Source organism: Ictidomys tridecemlineatus, chromosome 4, assembly GCF_052094955.1.
Source record: "Ictidomys tridecemlineatus isolate mIctTri1 chromosome 4, mIctTri1.hap1, whole genome shotgun sequence".
In the NCBI taxonomy this organism is placed as follows: domain Eukaryota; kingdom Metazoa; phylum Chordata; class Mammalia; order Rodentia; family Sciuridae; genus Ictidomys; species Ictidomys tridecemlineatus.
The window spans coordinates 14,067,013-14,082,758 of NC_135480.1; the positions used below are offsets into that span (position 1 = coordinate 14,067,013).

Genomic DNA, 15,746 nt, shown 5'->3' on the forward strand with positions numbered 1-15,746 from the left:
AGGTTTTGATTAGAAATTTCATAGTGAATAATGATATTGCTTATTGGCCATTTGTATATATTGCCTTTTTTTCTTTTTCTTTTTGTTTCTTTTTATTTTTTGTTTTGGGAGTTTCTTGTTTGTGTTGTTGTTATTGTTTGGGGCTGGGACCTCTGGTCTGCTAGCCACATACTCAGGTTCTCTACCACTGAGCTCCATCCCCAACCTTGCCATTTGTATATATTCTTTAAAGAAATGTTTATTTAAGTCTTCTGCCCATGTTTTAGTTGGGTTGCAAGTCTTTTTGTTGTTCCTTTGTGGAAGTTCTTCATATAAATAGTTTCCCTTATTTTGTAGGCTGTCTTCGCTATGCTTGATACCCAGTGATGAACAAATGTTCTAAGTTTGGATGAAGTCCAAGTCATCAAATTTTCTCTTTTGGTTCTTACTATTTTTAAAAATGCTTTTATGCATTATAGTTACATGTAACAGTGGGACTCATTGTGACGTACTCATAGATGCATATAACATACTTTTCTTCTTTCACTCCCAGTACTTCACCTGTCTTTCCTTCCCCAACTCCCTTCATGTATACTATTGGTTTTCCTTCCATTTGTGTTTTAAGTTGTTAATTATATTTGTATGTAAAATCAGAATTCATTGTGAGGTATCCATACATGAACATAGAATAATTTGGTCAACTTCATTCCCCAGTTCTTCCCCTACTTCTCCTCCTTCCCCCTCCCCCTTGCTTCATATTCTCTATGATTTTATGACTTTAGGAACATAATTTCCTGTTTTAACCACTAGATACATTATCAGCATTTCTCCATCATATGCAGTGAAGTGCTAGAGTCCAGCAATTAAAAAATGATTTCAACATATTCAGGGACCTCTTGAACTTTTCTGTTTAAAACAGACTGACAGCCTCCTCCCTAAAAACTGAAGCTGCAATAGATAAATAAGCATATTCAGTGAAATTCCAGAAACACTGCTATGACAGTTCATCTCCGACACTCAGCACAACTACATCTCCCATTACATGTCCCATATCGGAGGTCATTGTAATACACTGTTGCAATTAGTTCTTATTGTTTTAGTTCATATCCCAGAAACCATTACTAAATCCAAAGTCATGAATTTTGCCCATGTTTTCTTCTAACAGTTTTATGGTTTTAACTCTTGTTTCAGTCCCTGATATATTTTGAGTTGATCTGGTATTTCCGCTTGTGTTAATGCTATTTGTGAATGTTTTTCTCCATTGAATAAACTTGTCACTCTTGTCAAAATTCAATTGACCTTGGACATATGACATTTCCTGGACTCTTAATTCCATTCCATGAGTTCAGTTAAGCCAATCCACATTGCAATGACTATGGTGGTTGAGGAATATATTTTGAATTTGGAATAGGCATGTTTGTTTTTCTGCAAGTTTATTTTAGCTGTGGAGAATCCATTGAAATTCAATATGATTTTTTGTGTTGGCTTTACATTTCTGGAAACAAGCCATTAGGATCTTGGTAGGGATTTCATTAAATCTATAGATTACTTTGGGAAGTGTTACCATATAAAGCAGTAACTCTTGAAACTCATGAAAATTTAAAATGTAGGAGTTTTGGATTTCATCAAATTTTTGTATATTCAAGAAAGATATACAGGTGTAACTTTTTGGTAAAATCCATTTCTGAATATTTGATTGACATAGATGCTGTTATAAATCAAATTATTTTCTAAATTTCCTTTTAAGATTATTTTTGTGTGTAGATGTGTAAAAGAAATGGGTTGATGGTCTTCAATCCTGTGACTTTACTGATTATATTTATGAGACAACACTTTTTTAATACATACTTTTAAGATTTTTGTTATAGAATTTCATGTCATCAGAGAATAGACATAGATTTCTTTCTTTCCAATTTGGTATCTTTTATTTCCCTGCCCCTTGGCCTGCCTTCAACTTCTGGTACAATTTTGAACATGAGTGACGAGAGCAACAATCCTTATATCTGATGTTTGGGGAAGTCTTCGGCCTTTTCCTTTGGATTACGATCTTAGCTGTGGTTTTTACATGTTGTCTTTAGTTTGTGGATGTTCTCTTCAGTTCCTAGCCTTCTGAGTGTTCTTTTCAAGAAAGAATTAAAACTTCAGCAGGTGCTTATTTCAGATTACAGAAATTATCTTGTTGTTCTCTTTACTATAATAATATGGTTAATTACAAGGCTTTCTTTTTCTTTACCTAAGCACCTTTACATTCTTGGAGTAAATACAACACAGTCATGATTTATAGTTACGTTAATTTATGGATTTGTCCTGTGAGTGTTTTTAACATCACTTTAATACATTAAACAAGGGTATTGGTCTCTAGTTTTATTTAATTAACCTTTTATCCAGCTTTGCTCTGAGGTTATGCTAACATTGCAAAATGAGTGACACAGTATATATTCTATGTATTTATTCAATGAAATAAAATTTACATGCAAAACAAACAAACAAACAAAAAACCTTTAGGGAAATGAAAAGTAAAAAAGAGCTTTATTAGTAACCACCAAAACTGAAAACAGTATTAATAATGTTCCTTAACTAGGGAATGTAAAACTCAATGTACAATGGAGATTACTGGCATCCATAACCGTATGAATGAGCCTTGATTGCATTACACTAATTGAATAAAATACAGATGTCATATCCTAGGAGTCTAGTCTAGGACATTCATGCAAAGGAAAATTCAAAATGAAAAAAATTGATAGTATTCTCCAGGGCAATAGGTGGGTGATACCTTGACATAATGGTTAATAAAATTTATTATGAGTGTTTGTCATAGTGGTTACATGAATATACATTTGAAAAAAAATTAAAGCTCTATATTAAAAATTGTGCATACTGGCCTTTCAGTTATATAGTAAAGATTGAAAATAAGAAATAATAACACAATTATACTTGTGCACACTTAAACTATCCGGCTGAGTCCCACAGGTAGTTTAATTGCTTCCTTCCTTAAAAAGTGAGATGAAGCACTGAAGGTTTCCTCGTGGGAGGACATCCCAGGAGGGCTCTGTGTATTCATCATTCCCTGCTGATGTACATGCATTTGTGTCTCAAGTCTGACAGAATTGCAGGTGTTTATTTTAGAGAAAGAGGATGGCATGCATTGCCCCTGTGGTCATTATCAATGCATCTGAAAATCATTATCTGTTAGTGCAAGAAGGGTTTCCTTCCAACCTCAAGGCTTGCTGTGACTACACAACTGTAGTCAAGAGAAATACTCCACGATTGAATTCTATTGATTGATTGTGAAATCATAACCACTAAGCTAGCTGTTTTTTAAATTTCGTTATTTGCAAACAAACATCCAACTGTGGATGATATAGAAGACGTAACATAATAATGTTTCTTTTACAAATTAGGAGGAGGTGCAACCTCCACAGACACAGTAAGAATGCATTGTAGATTCAGGACCAAATGGTCACTAGTCTCCATGTGTCCCTGCCTTAGGGACCTCAGAATATTTTGTCTACTACCCACAAGAGAGCTGCTCCAACAATGCGTTTTTTCATAGAAGAATTTCTGCTTTCAAACGCTCTTTCAGGACTGACTGTCACTTGTGTTTGAAGATCGAGGTAAGCTTCTATAATAAATATGAAAGTTTGGGGAAAATTGCTGTTCACCAGGGGTAGTGGGGCAGCTGGACTTTCTCTGAGTTATGTGAGCACAGAAGTTGGGGTTATGACTGTTTTTCTAAAACACCAAACTGAAGCTAGAGTATAAATATCAAAGAGGTCATCAGGACAAAGTTTAGTGACATTTATAAAAGGTCATCTTGCTGCTTTAGAAAATATTTTTAAAAGCATAGATCAAACTCTGAAAAAATTTCTAGTTGTTTACAACCTGATGGTTTCTCACTAGAGATTAAAGGGGACAAACAGAGAGTGCAGTGGTCCTTCTTTAAATACGAAGGGACCTAATGAATCAGCAAGATCTGAACCTCATTGTAACATTTTGCCCATAATCTTATTCTCATTCTTATTTTTACTGGCAGGTCTACCAACACTGATGGTGGTGTAGCCAAAGTTACAGGTTTTGATTAAAATTTAACTCAGTTTAAATATTGATTCTTGAATATTTGTCCATCAACTTTTGGAATGTTAGAATATCACTTAATTTCATAAATTATCAGTTGTCTTAATAGTGAAAAAAATAAGAATACCTAGCTATACAGAGACACAAACACACACACAAACAGGTGCTTATATATAAAACTCCTGGCATTCCTTGTAGAACACTCTGTGTTAAACAAGTGTGATGTATGTTAAGGTGAGCAAACATGAAGCCCTTATGGGCTGAACTTGTAATGTTCTAAAGGATAGGATGCTAAATAATAGGGAAACATAGTGAGGGGTGAATGAATGTTTTCAAATGTCTTAAATCACAATTAAATTTTTTAAAATTCTGGGCTAATGTGCTTCAAAAAAATTTTACAGTTGGAGCTTTCCACCAAAATAGATATGCAGGCTAAAGTAACTTCAAAAATATGAACACCTCACCATTAATATCAATTAGTCAACTATTCAACTAAAAAAAATAACAAATTGGGAAGACCATCCATGAAACCCTTACTCTTCAAAAGCAAATTATTGTTTAGATAAATCGCCCACTACATTGTATGGTCATGCCAAACCTTTAGATCTAGAGAATACTGAAAATATGATTATCATCATAAAGTAATGCTTACACTTTTCCATTTCTGCTCAACTGGGTTTTGCTCTTCAAAAACCAAAATTTTCCTCTTTGCTACACAGCCCCTGGTGGTCCTAACGTACCACCCATGGAGAATACCACGGAGGTGAGGGAGTTCATCCTGCTGGGACTGACCAGCGCCCCCCAACTGCAGCTTCCCCTCTTCATAATGTTCACTCTCATCTACCTCATCACTCTGGTGGGGAACCTGGGGATGATCACGTTGATCCTGCTGGACTCCCGCCTCCACACCCCCATGTACTTTTTCCTCAGTCACCTGTCTCTGGTGGACTTTTGTTCCTCCTCAGCTGTCACTCCCAAGGTCATGGCTGGGTTGCTGATGGAAGACAAGGTCATCTCCTACAATGCTTGTGCTGCTCAGATGTTCTTTTTTGCAGTCTTTGCCACTGTAGAAAATTACCTCCTGACCACAATGGCCTATGACCGCTATGCAGCAGTGTGCCAGCCCCTGCACTACTCCACCATCATGACAAACACTGTGTGCACTCGTCTGGCCATAGGCTGCTATGCCATTGGTTTGCTGAATGCTTCTGTGCAAACTGGAGACACGTTCTGCCTCTCTTTCTGTGTGACCAATGTGGTCCATCACTTCTTCTGTGATATTCCCGCTGTCATGACTCTGACTTGCTCTGATAAACATGTCGCCGAACTGATTCTTGTTCTTATGTCAACTTTTAATGTCATTTTTGCATTTCTTGTTATCTTGATTTCCTACCTGTTCATATTCATCACCATTTTGAAGATGCACTCAGGTAAGGGATACCAGAAGGCTTTATCTACTTGTGCTTCTCACCTCATTGCAGTTTCTATTTTTTATGGGACTGTCATCATCATGTACTTACAGCCCAGCTCCAGTCACTCCATGGACACTGACAAAATTGCATCTGTGTTCTACACCATGGTCATCCCCATGCTGAACCCTGTGGTCTACAGCCTCAGGAACAAGGAGGTCAAGAGAGCACTCAAGAAGGTTGTTAAAAAGGCAATATCTTCTCTAGGTTTAGTTCTTTAATGATGTAAAACCCTCAAAAAGTTATTTCATCCCTCTTAAAATGACTGTATGCTATAATCCAAAGTTAAATACTTTGTTATATATAGAAAAAAATCATCTAATATTATTTCTTTAGTTCAAAAACAGTTCTAAGTATCCACAAATTTGAAAATATAATTATTTTAGTGAAGTTCTATGAAGTGTATGTTTTTGTCACATTTTATCCTGATATAAATAATTACTTTATCTTAATAAAATCTCAGTAACCACTGAGCTATTCGGTATTAGAAAGCCTATTCACATGACTATTTCTAAAATGATGAATGCATCTGTGTTCTATACTGTGGTGGTTCCTATGTTAGAATAAAAGGCAAAAAAGATAAAACTATTATATCTTGTTAAATAAGTTTGCAGATAGCAGGAACTTTATAATATAAATCATATGCAATCAACTGAAAATTATTAGAATTAATAAATGAAATAAGCAAAGTCTCGAGGTAGAAGATCAGTATACAAAAATTAATGGTATTTGTATATATAAGCAGTTAATAATCTGAAAGTAAAATTAATAGAATTTCACTTAAAATCATTAAAAATAATGAAAAGATCATTGGGCAAAATAACAAATGTGATTTTTTTTTCAGGTATTCCTTGAGGGTATTATTTTTAAACATTTTGGAGGCAAAATAAAAATTTTTATTTTCTTATTTTTAATTGATCTAACAGATAATAGCTTGTTCAAAACCATAGAAGCAACAATGTCTTGAATGACATGAGGTATTTTAACTATGTAATTAAATGATAAAATGCATCATTTTGTGAAACATCATTTAAAATGTGCACATGCCATATGAATGCAAATATTTTATTATTATTTTAGTTGCACGTATTTGTGGGATGACTGGATACATTTATATAGCATGTACTGATCAAATCATGGTAGTTATCTTTTCCATTCCCTTAAATTTAAAAAAAATGATTAACATAAAAATGTGCATAAAATTGTAGATACAACATGATATTTTAATACATATCTACAATGTATATGGATCAAATCAGGATAATTAACATTTCCATCTTCTTATTATTATTTTATATTTGGAGGCTTTTAACTCTTCTGGTTCTTTGTAAAATATATGATAGTATTTGTGAACTATAGTTATATCACTGTGCTGTAGGACACTAGAACTTATAACATCTATTGAACATGTTTGAGCAATGTTTATACTCTTAAAATTATAAAACATCATTGAAAGACATGAAATAAAATCTAAATTTGGAAAGACACTCCTTGTTCATGAATCAAAATCCTAGAGCTGAAAATACTCTCCAATAGATCTACAAAGTCAACCTCCTCCTGTCCATCTCCTGCTGGCTTTGAAGATATTGGTAAAATTATTTTAAATTCATGAGGGAATCCAAGAGACCCAGAATAACCAAGATAGTATGTTAAAGGAAAGGTAAGTTGGATTACTGTCACTTCTCTCATTTTCAAAATGTAGTGCAAATGCTATAGCAATCCAGGTGGCATGGTATTTCACTTAGGGTAAGGTTCTTTAGGTTCACCATGCAGAGAACGTGAATTTCCCCAGAACGTGTTTGTAGAGGGCCGGTGTGAGTTCGGGAATAAAGAGTTGCTATTTGAATCTACAAGGTGTGTGGTGGCTCGTGATTTTGTTCCGGAGTAGGCTTTCTGGTTTGTTCTGCACAAGTAGAGAATTCTCATCTGTGTAGTAAACGAGCTGATGTGGATAGTCTCAGCTTGACCCAGGCTACTTAACTGTTTGGAGCTGGACATGTGAATCCACCTGCCTCCACATCCTCAAACCCTCTTTCAGGGCTTTTAGAGGCTGAGAGGATAGAGGTGATAACTCAAGGAGAAGAGGGAATGGAGGAACTTACCTACCGGCAGCCATGGGGACGGTACCTACAGATCTAGTCCTGAGAAAACCACCATGAATAAGGGAAATGGTGACAATGACCCTGGGGCTGATAGACCTTATTTTTACTCCATGGGCCTTGGGCACCTCTCCCTGGGCAGGTCAGTTATCCACCCTGCCCAGCTGGTTACCCAGTTTGGCCTAGGGAAAAGTTACCTTCTCTGAGTGGCTCCACACAAGAGATGCACAGTGGTGTCAAGGGTCAAATGTCTTCTCTTATATGCAGAAGTTAGGGAAAGAGAGAGAAAAAGGGATCCCATTAAAATAGAAGGGAGACCAGTAGAGAAAGGAGACCCAGGGTACAGGAGCAGGAGAGGAAGAGAGGAGCTAACTAGGAAAAGAAACTGATCAATTATGTTGTGTGCATGTATGCGTATGTCACAATTAATCCCGCTACTATGGATAATTTTAATCCTTCAATAAAAACAGAAGAATATATATGCCCAATACTGTTGTCCTTGACATACATACATACACTACAAATTACATTGGTTTACCATATCATTGTGGTATATTAATTAGATATATATTCTGCATAATCCTACTTCTATTAAACAAATTGAATTTGTCATTATTGTTTTTCATTTTATTTATATATTTATATATTTTTCTGTTTTTATTGAACCAATTATGCATAATAGTGGGATTAATTGTGACATATTCAATATGATCAGTTTCCTTCCTTTACTCATCAACAGAACCCTTTAACCCCCATCAGAGACCCAGAACTTATAGACACAGAGAACCCTGGACCTGGGGTGGACATAGGGGATGGGCTTCTGTGATTTCCCATCTCCCCTGCTCTTTTGGAGACACCTCACAGGATGTGCCAGGGGAGGTGGGGGGAAGGCTAAGCAGGTCGGATGCTACCACCTCAACCTGAGATGCAAGGAGGGTCTCAATTCTTCTAACTCTTATGAACCATGAGGTCCTGCATTTCATTTGGTTTGGAAATCGGGCTGTACTGTTAAAAGAGATTTGAATGCACCTGGTGGTTACCTTTTCTTCATTTGGCCGAAGACAATAATGAAAGCTAGAGAAGTCACTTTCACTCATGCACGGTATCAGAAATCATCACCTCCCAAATTTATGTCACTGGGGTCTCAATATCATCTCCCATTTGATACCTCAAGAAAAGCCACAGAGTCAGAAAAGTATAAACCAGAATCCACAGGTCCAGGCTGGGGCCGCAGGGACAGGAAGGTTTCTACAACACACATTCCCCAGGTCAACCTTGGCCAGCTTATCATCTCCTGCATTGTCTTCCCCTGACCTACCCATTTCCTCACGAGGAACTCCAAAGCTTCTGGTAACCCATGTCTTTCTCTCTGACTTTACCAGAGGGAGGAACCTCCTTGCAGTAGACTGGGCCTGTTCTTTGTCCACACTCTGAATACTTGGTGATAGTTGGTATCAGGGCACCAATATCTCCATGCAATGGGGTTGTTCCCTGCACTTACACGTTTGTTACTACTATTTCAGCAATGAATTTCTATTTCCACTTAACAGAAGACAGAATTGAATATTTGAGAAGATAAGTAACTTGTGTAAAAGTTCATGAGGAAAAATCTAATCTGTTCGAATTTGAAAGTCAAGTTCATTAGTCTCTGGGATATATTTTATCTCCCAACATAATATAGTAATCAGATCTACATTTTGTTGTAGGGAAAGAGTTGGTCTTTGTGCTCCTGAGAGGAACTTCTATGAAGCATAGTTAATATTTTTCTGCTGCTTTCTGATCAGGTCCAAGGATATTGCTGCTCTGGGCATCTTAAATACCTGGAAAATGCAATTACCTAATCTTCCTTGGGCTGATTTTATGCATCTGCTGGAAACCTGAAAATTGCTAGGAAAGATTTTTAAATGTTCTCAAGATAAATTTGTGAGGTAATGAATATATTATAATTAGCTGACTTCACAGGTCCACAATGTACACATATACCAAAATATCACATTGCTGTCTATTCATTTACCTTCACTATGGTTTTTCTTTTGTTGGTTAAACTTTTCTTTCCAATTAGGAGTTTGAGTGATCCGATGGATGTTTTGTACATTTTCACTAAGAAGTTGATAATTGATATATTTGTGCAGTTTGCTTTTAATGGTGAAGACACTGTATTACAATGTAATTAAAATGAGAGACGATTTAAGTAAAAAAAAAAATCATGTTATACAACATAAATATATGTAATTTTTGTGAGTTGAAAAAAAATAATAAAAAGAAAGACTGGTGAAATTTTAGTAATAGCTTCAGAGCTGGTAAAAGTTATTCAGAAGAAGGATACTTGAATCTCACTGTGTTGCTGCCAAGGGAAGTCAGGGAGCTGTGGTTTGATCCAGGCAGACATTAAAAGATATAATATGAAAAACAGGTAGATCTCATGATACATGCTTAGCGTGTGGTGGGGATTCAGGTATTTTTTAGCATTTTTGTTGTAAAATATATGTGTATATTTATTATGTAAATGTTATTACACCTGTATTCATTTTATGTCATATATAAAGGACAGGTGTAATTAAATTTATATAATAAATATCGGGGCAATTACTATCAAACTCTAATAAATGGAATTCTGTCTCTCTTCAGAAGTTCTTGGGTGGTGCTCTCCCTACAAAACCTCCCCTTTGTTGCTGTGTCTTTTCTGTGGTTAAGTTAAAACTTTTTCATTTATGTATATGTATCTCTAAAAATATAACCTTTCTTTCTTTCTCTATATGTGTGCATATGAGTGTGTGTGTATGTGTGTGCACCCCACAATTATTTCTAGTGTTTTATTTCATAAGTGTTTTATTTCTTACATGAAGGAAGCCTGAAGAAAGACAGTCCTTGGCTCATAATGTGGATTATAAATGTCATCGGGGATTAGTGTTATTTTTCTTTCTGTCTTCTGCCAGCTACTTATTGATTTCATCTATAAAGTCACCTTATGATCCACAATGACAACCAGAGCTCCAGCCATCAGAGGCACATGACAAGCCAGTAGAATAAAAATCTGAAGGCAAGCAGAGTTTCGTGGGATTACAACAATTCTTTATGAAATTTCTTTACCCATATCCTCATGCTCAAAGGTAAGTTTCTCCGTGTACCTAACTAGGTCACTGAATCACCAGGGTTACCAGTTACATACGTGTATCTTAGATTTTTAAAGGATAATTTTTAAAAGATTTTTCAAACCCTTTTTAAAAAATTGTTAAACCAGTTAATACTACCCATTTTTCATATCATATCTTTTAATTTCTGCTAATTCAAATGAGCATATTTTGGGTTAAAATATACATTTTCTGGGTTTAAATATGCATCATCTCTTCATAGGTTTAAAAATATTTGGATATTCTCTATCTTGCTCAATGTGATTTCCTATCCTGAATTTCTTTCCCATGTTCAGCTTCACAGTGGCCATGAAACTTTGTATTACCCTGACACAAGTCAGATGCTTACTTCTGAATCAATCAGCTACTGTCTGTGCAATCTTTTGTTTTTATAAAATGATTGTTCTCAAGAACAAGCAGAAGGAGTTACACCTCATAAAATCAATGGTAGATGGGTTTGTTGAGCACAAAACAGTACGTTCAATGACAAAGACATTCTTTGGTTATCTTTGACTATGAAATGTGTAAATGAACGCCTCTTCCCAGTTAAGCATAGAAGCTTGCTTTATTTCTTGTGCAAAGATTGAGTCATTCGTCTTCCTCAGTGCCTTGCCTTTCACCATTTTTGGTTCATAATCTTCTTCACTTTTTTCAATGGCTATGGAATCGTTGCAAATGCCCAGAGTTAAGATCAAAAAGTGAAGGAAATGGAAAGGAAGAGAAAAATCTAAATTGAATACCAGATTTATTCTAGGCCATTTCTTATTTATCAGCTTATTTCATGTTTACAGTATCTTCTTGTATTTGGAATTGTTATACTCACAATGAATTTCAGGGACATTAGAGTCAATGATTTGGGATTTAGTTTGAAGTCTGAATCCGTACTTGTCTACTGCGGTATTCTAAGTATTTTTGAATCCTAGGAAAGTGTTTACTTAATTGAAAAATGGGAGTTTTATATTTAGTCATGTCTCCCCACTTGCCTTATAGAGTTGCCATAAAACTCAAATCCAATTATGCATGTCACATAAAAAAAATTCCTTCAAAAGCCATCATTGAGAGCTCCTGAGATCTGGACTTTGGACTTAGAAATGAAGGAAACAAAGACTGTGTTCTCAAGGGCTTTGCCGTCTGGTGCAGAAGAATGGTTATTTCCCCTCTCACCAGATCCTTGTTAGTTCAACTGTCTTCTGAATCCCTCACGAGCTTTCCAACAGTATTGGCCCTAGAAATAGGATGCTTGCAAATGAGATCTGTTCATGAGGTAGGCGATGCAGTGAGGAAAGGCATCACACCATCCGTCAGAAGATACAGCTGGCCCTCGAGAAGACCCAGGGGCACTAGAACCAGTGCCACTAAGTGGCTTACTTCTTCCTGAGATCTCAGCATAGCACTGAGGCAGGAAGCACAGAGCCAGTGAGTCTTGCAAGGCCATTTGCAAATTCCACCATGGCCTGAGCAGGAAGGAAGACACACTAAGGGGCAAGACCCTCTCAAGGTGAAAAGCGAGGTCTGTATCAAAAGGAACTCCTTCCCTGGGCCAGTTAGAGTCTCGGTTCTGTTTTCTACAGTACCCCCTGATAATTGACGAGATCGTTTATTTACATACTAAAAGGTCTGTACCAATTAGCATGATTCACAGGAGTCCCCAGATATCATCTTTGACATGAAGAACATGATAAATATTGAGGGGGGCCAAAAGAAGAGGGAAAGAGTGCCAAGCACTGGTGTGTGAAATAAAATCAAGACCCCGTGAACTTCAGGATTTTCTAATGAGAACAGAGAGTGGGTGGGCTGCCAAGTGCCAAGGAATGAGCTGGAAGTGGGAGAGGGGGATGAGAAGGGAAAACTGTGGAATTGCTGGCTACAAACTTCACAGCTTTTGCAGTTTTTCTCATGTGCCTGGTGGCCCTGGTCTGCCTTGTCTCCCTTCGTGCCTATAGGATGCATACAGTGCTGGAACCTGTTGGATATGTAGCCATGGTAACAAAATTGCCTAAGATAAGAAGTCCTCTCATGTCCACCTACCCCCTCTGGGACACCCGGACTCTACCAGTGACCTTTTTGAAGGCAGCCTTCACGTCCTTGTTCCTCAGGCTGTAGATCAGGGGGTTCAGCATGGGGATGACCACAGTATAGAAGACAGACACCACCTTGTCCTCCTCCAGGGACTTTCCTGAGCCACTTCGTATGTACATGAAGATGAGGGTCCCAAAGAAAAGGGCCACAGCGGTGAGGTGGGAGGCGCATGTGGAGAAAGTCTTGGCCCTGCCCCCTGAAGACTTGACCCTCAAAACGGCCTTGATGATGAGCAGGTAGGAAATGAGGATGACCAAGGCATTGGCCAAAATCACAAAGTTGCCAAAGAAGACAATGATGATCTCAATGATTTTTGTGTCACTGCAGGCAAGCTTCAGCAGGGGCGGGAGGTCACAGAAGAAGAAGTTGATCTGGTTGTCCTCACAGAAGGAGAGGGAGAAGGTGCACGTGGTTCTCAGGATGGCCCCAGACATCCCACAGGTATACGCTCCCAGCACCAATCTCCAGCAGACTCTGGGATCCATGGCCATAGCATAGAGCAGAGGGTTGCTAATAGCAACATAGCGGTCATAGGCCATCACTGCCAGCAGGAAACACTCTGTAGCTGCACAGATGGTGAAGAAGAAGAATTGGGCAGCACAGCGGCCATAGGAGATGACCACTTTGCCTGTGGCCAGTGTGGCAAGGATCTGAGGGGTGATGACAGAGCTGTAGCAGGCATCTAGCAGGGAGAGGTGTGGCTCAGGAAGAAGTACATTGGGGTGTGGAGCTGGCCATCCACTCGGATGAGTACCACCATCCCCAGATTCCCCAGAAGGGTGACAAGATAGAAACAGAGAAAGATCAGAAAGAGGGGCATCTCCAAGTTGGGGTGGTCAGTAAAGCCTGTGAGGATGAACTCGGCCGCTGTAGTGAGATTATTCTTGACCATGGATTCAGCGTGGACTGTTGGTCTGAGGATGAGAATGGAGTAACAGGAATTGTTAGAATCAAGGAACAGAATATCTTTCTCTATGGTCGAAGATGAGTTGATAATTCTGGATTTATGTACAGAGTTGTTTTTCTGAAATCCTGAACCTGGCTGATTCTTCTTGAATTTCTCCTGCATTGTATGGAGCTGAAACTTAAGCTGGTGTTTCTGATTGAAATTAATTCTGCTTCCCATTTGGGGATTTCTGTGAAGATAGAAGAGACTAGATTCTCGGGTTTAGAGAGGAGAAAGAGGACATCGATTCTAATCCCACCTAGGGCTGGAGTCCCTCTTCTGCACACCCCACATGCTCATGCTCCGTGAGCCTCCATCTCCAGACAGCTCCACCTGTAATTCTCTGTTTGGACCTAGATTCTCCCTTTCTGTTCCCTCCACGCACTGACCTTAGTTTATCCCTTCCAGACACACAACAATTTTAATCCCTTCTTACTAAGAAATCTGTGCAGAAGGTAGGCGATGATAATTTGCTACTCATGGTAAATAAGTTGATGTATTTTTCTTCTTACTATATGATTATTCAGGCAGGCAGTCAAAAATTACCTGGTCAGTTAGTATTAGGTAGTATCTAAAAATTTTTCTCCTCTTTAATCTTTACCACTCTAGCTCAGAGGTCACCACCTTCAACATATTGTTTTAAATTTTTTTCATTATTTATATCATGATCCTAAATAACACATCAAACCCATAGTCTTGCTATCTTTTAATTATGTGACTTTGACCAAGCTACTGGATCCTTTTGACCTTTAATTTTTTTATCCATAACATGGAGGAAAGTATGCTTATCTCATAGGGTTATTTTGAGTATTAATTAGTTAATACTAATGGGCAGAGAGAAGAGCTCAGCACAGAGAAAGAGTTATTATTGTTGCTGTTCTTATCTTCCATTTTAGTATCTACTAAATTGCAATTCTGAAAGATTATATTTTCTTCACAAAAACTTGTGAAGTTTTTATTGTGTCTCTAAATAATATATTTATTTGTGTGTGTGTGTGCAACTTTAATAATTAACTGAGTTGGACTGTAAAATGAAGAAATCATTCGTTCCTCTATTCTTTCTTCTCTCCTCCTTTCCACCACATTTTTTTAAAACTTTGATCTTTTAACCTATTCATGTGACAATGCTTACTATTCTAATTAACTCTTCTATACTTTTCTATGGTTGATTATGACAATGCTAAGAGGCATTTATCTATTATGATTATATGCTTGCCATGCATTAAAAGACTAAATAGCATGAAATGATTTGTAGAGGAAGCAATGTCACTAAACTTTTGCTTCAGGACAAGCTTTCAAATATCAAGTGAAATAAATGTTCTTTTCTTTATACTTGACCAGATGCTCAAAATAATTTTTCTTTATATTTGAGTTATGGGAAGTTTTGCATTCCCTGTAATCTCCTGTTGCCACCTAGTACAGATCGGGGTCACATCAGAGTTTGTGTGCTTGCTGATGGCCACTTTCCAAGTCCATCCAGGATCCCCATTAAAGTGCCTAAAGTCCAAGTAATGCTTAGGATCTTTGCCTGGAAATCAGGATTCATATCTTCCTCCTTCAGAGGTATCTGTACTCTTAGAACCTTTGTCATACAGTGTTTTATTCATTCTTGGCAACAATCCTACTGGATAAGGGACATTATTCTTGTTTGTGGATGAGAAAGACACTGGCCATGTAAATCAATCTGCTGACCTCACATGTGGAAGAGCAGGGTCCTCATCCAAGACTCCTTATCCCTTTATCCCACTCTGTTCTGCTTGAACTACTAGTCTGGTCTCCTAGTACCACATCCTCCACCCTCTTAGGTTGGCATCTGCTAATTAAGAACTTTTGAATCTATAACCATACCAATTAATATCAAAGTTAGATTGTTAATGAATTCTTTTCCGTCAGCATAGTTGGAATTTGAGTTGAAATAGCAACATGGAATTGCTGTTTTTGATAACATCTAAAATCCACAAAAAACTGT

At 37.4% G+C, this 15,746-nt stretch overlaps 2 protein-coding genes across 2 annotated transcripts; one reads left to right on the forward strand and one right to left on the reverse strand.

The window, feature by feature from the left end:
• Window positions 1-4,795: 4,795 nt before the first annotated feature.
• LOC101965557 (olfactory receptor 5B17) lies at window positions 4,796-5,743 on the forward strand. Its single transcript, XM_005331571.3, has one exon. It carries the CDS (start codon window positions 4,799-4,801, stop codon window positions 5,741-5,743), a length of 945 nt encoding a protein of 314 aa, XP_005331628.2. The 5' UTR covers window positions 4,796-4,798.
• A 7,033-nt stretch (window positions 5,744-12,776) lies between these two features.
• On the reverse strand, window positions 12,777-13,723 carry LOC101972399 (olfactory receptor 9I1). The gene is given in 2 exon segments (XM_005331670.3): window positions 12,777-13,529; window positions 13,532-13,723. Coding segments are annotated over 2 exon segments (945 nt in total).
• Window positions 13,724-15,746: the final 2,023 nt, after the last annotated feature.